At 56.7% G+C, this 2,411-nt stretch overlaps 1 protein-coding gene across 1 annotated transcript, besides 3 other annotated features; it reads left to right on the top strand.

The window, feature by feature from the left end:
• Positions 1 to 482: 482 nt before the first annotated feature.
• Positions 483 to 509: a microsatellite.
• Positions 510 to 1,540: 1,031 nt separating this feature from the next.
• Positions 1,541 to 1,575: a microsatellite.
• A 4-nt stretch (positions 1,576 to 1,579) lies between these two features.
• Positions 1,580 to 1,622: a sequence feature (A-rich).
• A 437-nt stretch (positions 1,623 to 2,059) lies between these two features.
• On the top strand, positions 2,060 to 2,411 carry TraAM80_10077 (surface protease GP63; the record flags this gene model as incomplete). The annotated part of the gene is made up of 1 exon (XM_029386726.1): positions 2,060 to 2,411. A coding segment is annotated over one exon (352 nt), but the record flags the coding sequence as incomplete, so codon positions are not given.

The following is a 2,411-nucleotide window of genomic DNA, read 5'->3' as shown; positions in this document are numbered from 1 at the left end:
GTCGTTTCAAAACATTGTTTCAATGCGTTTCTTTCTTTGTGGGGAGGAAGGGCGGCGGCATGGCTGGGAGTGGGGGAGAGGCGAGTTGTATTATTATTGTGGTTGGTGTAGTGGGTGGGGTGGCAGCTTCCTCGTGTGCCTTGCAGCGGGGGCGGGGTGCTTCGCTGAGAGAAGGCGGTGGGGTGAGTGTGCCACCCGCTGAGGCTAATCAGACGACAGATGGTTTTGTGTGGCTCCCCTGCTTGCTTTGCGGATGACGTGTTTTTTAGCTTTCAGCGATGCCGCGTTGGGGAGCAGCGCGAGTATTTTTTATTTTCAGTTCTTCCACGCCACACACACCCACTGCAACTGATGGTAATAATGACACCCTCCAATGCGGAAGGGAGCCGGGTGGTTGCGGGGCCCACCGAGCCAAACTGCGATCCCCCATTGTGTATCCTTCGCTTTTTAGGAGTGGGAGCCATATGGCCTCATCCAGAGGCTTATTTTATTTTATAATTTTTTATTTTTCTGGTTTCATGATGTTTTCCGTGAGTCTTTTGGTCGGTTCCTTGCGGCGGTGGGTGCGGTGGGGTCGATCGCCTTTTCGGGTGCTGGGAATTATTCTTTTCATTGGGATTGGACATGCTGCCGTGGCGCGGCGAGGGCGCATTTCACGGAGTGGTGAGGACGGCCCCTCGGTGGGAGAGGGAGGTGTGGCGGCGAGGTGTGTTTCTCGGCGCACCGATGGGTGAGAAACTGGCAGATGAAATAAAAGAACAGCCGGCAACGAACATGGGAGGGGGTATGATGTGTATATATAATATATACACGTATTGGTGGAGCTGCGGGATTTCCGTTTGTCAAAGGAACTAGCGACGCGGCCTGTGGTCGCAATCATACGGGCAGGATCTCTCTGTCGGCAAGGCACTGCCCCAACACAAGCGGCTGTCTGCAGCAGGCTGGCACCGGCGACGGTTGTGTGCGCTGCACGCAAGACCGTAAATGGGGCACCCCACCGAGTCTGCTGTATTGCTGCAGAAGGAATAGTGCCCCTGCGCATGTGGGTTGGAAGTACGGGGTGCTGTGGGTGTTGGCGGTGGAGGGCGGTTGGGCTGCAGGTTGTTGCGGCGGCGCCGGCACAGTGAGGGAGTTCGGTGAGTGCACGGCGAGGTGTATTTAATAAAATGGGGAAACTTTCGTTGACGAGTTGTTGCGGGGGAAATTATTGACGTGCGGCACGCTGCGAGTGCGCCAAATAACATACGTGGCGGGTGTGTGACGCCGTCGCGCCCCGAGTGCTGCTCAGCGTAAAGAGGAGGATAACACGGTGTATTTTTGGCACCGGAAGGTGCGTCAGTGCCTGTTGGCGACGTCGTATGGAGGCGTACGTGCCGTGCGTGGTGGTTGAAGCGGTTTCTTGTTTTCCCCTGAGACTCTTTGAGGTGCTTCACTTCCACGAGCACCGCGGTGCGGCTGGGATGCGGGCGATTGCGTTTGGGTTTGTTGGTGGCGGTGTCGCTGCGAGAGTTTGTTTTTGTGGCCGCAGAAGGAAGGCATCTGCTGCGTGTGTCTTGTCGTGGTGGTGCTGCGTGCCCCGTTTATTTTGTATTGTTTTTATTGTTTTTTTCAATTTCATTTTTGACGTTGCACCCCACTCCTGCTGCAGTGCGCTGAGGGAGGTGGGGACGTTGGGGAGTTTGTGGGGGCCGTGATGGGAGGTCCCGCCGGCATGCGCACTGCGTGTTGCTGCTGGCGGGGTTTGAAGGGGCTGGGCGGGAGGGACGGTAAGCGAGGTGGTTATGAATTTGTTTATTATTATTTTTGATTTATGCGGGTGCGTCACAAACTCCGGATGCTCCGTGCGGGTGCGTGTGGGTGTTTCTTTGGGCGGCAGCGAGTGTGATCGTGCAGCCCACGCGTTTGTCGGTGCGGCGTTTATTATGGATTGTCGCTGTTTTTTTGCGGTGTGCCCTACTGTGGGCGCCAGCGTTGACTATCGTTGTATTCCTTTTTTTGTTTTTTTGTCCCGCGGTAAAGGTCTGCGCCACCACTACTACTACTACTGGTACTGCTACTAATGCCGCTGCTGATGTTCAAACGGAAGCAACACGGGCAGTTTGTTCAGGCGATGTGCCGGCCACGCTGCAGCACGCCGTTTTTCCCACTGGCGGTGTTTTTGCTGCTGTTGGTGTGTTGTGCCGCTGGGTGCCTCGCCGTCGATTCCGCCCGGAAGCACCGCTGCGGGTTTGACGAGATGATGGGGAGGTGGCCGCCGCCGAGTGTGGTGGTGCGTGATGTGCCGCGCAGAGGACAGGGTGAGATGCAGGCGTACACCGTCGCCGCACAAGGCGTGGGGAGTGAGTGGGCCCCGATCCGCATCAAAGTGTCCGCGAAGGACATGTACGACTCGTCGAAGCACTGCACCGCAG

The sequence above is a fragment of the Trypanosoma rangeli genome, assembly GCF_003719475.1.
Source record: "Trypanosoma rangeli strain AM80 chromosome Unknown Tra_15.4_contig_00783, whole genome shotgun sequence".
Lineage (NCBI taxonomy): Eukaryota > Euglenozoa > Kinetoplastea > Trypanosomatida > Trypanosomatidae > Trypanosoma > Trypanosoma rangeli.
This window is presented reverse-complemented; position numbering and strand designations above follow the sequence as displayed.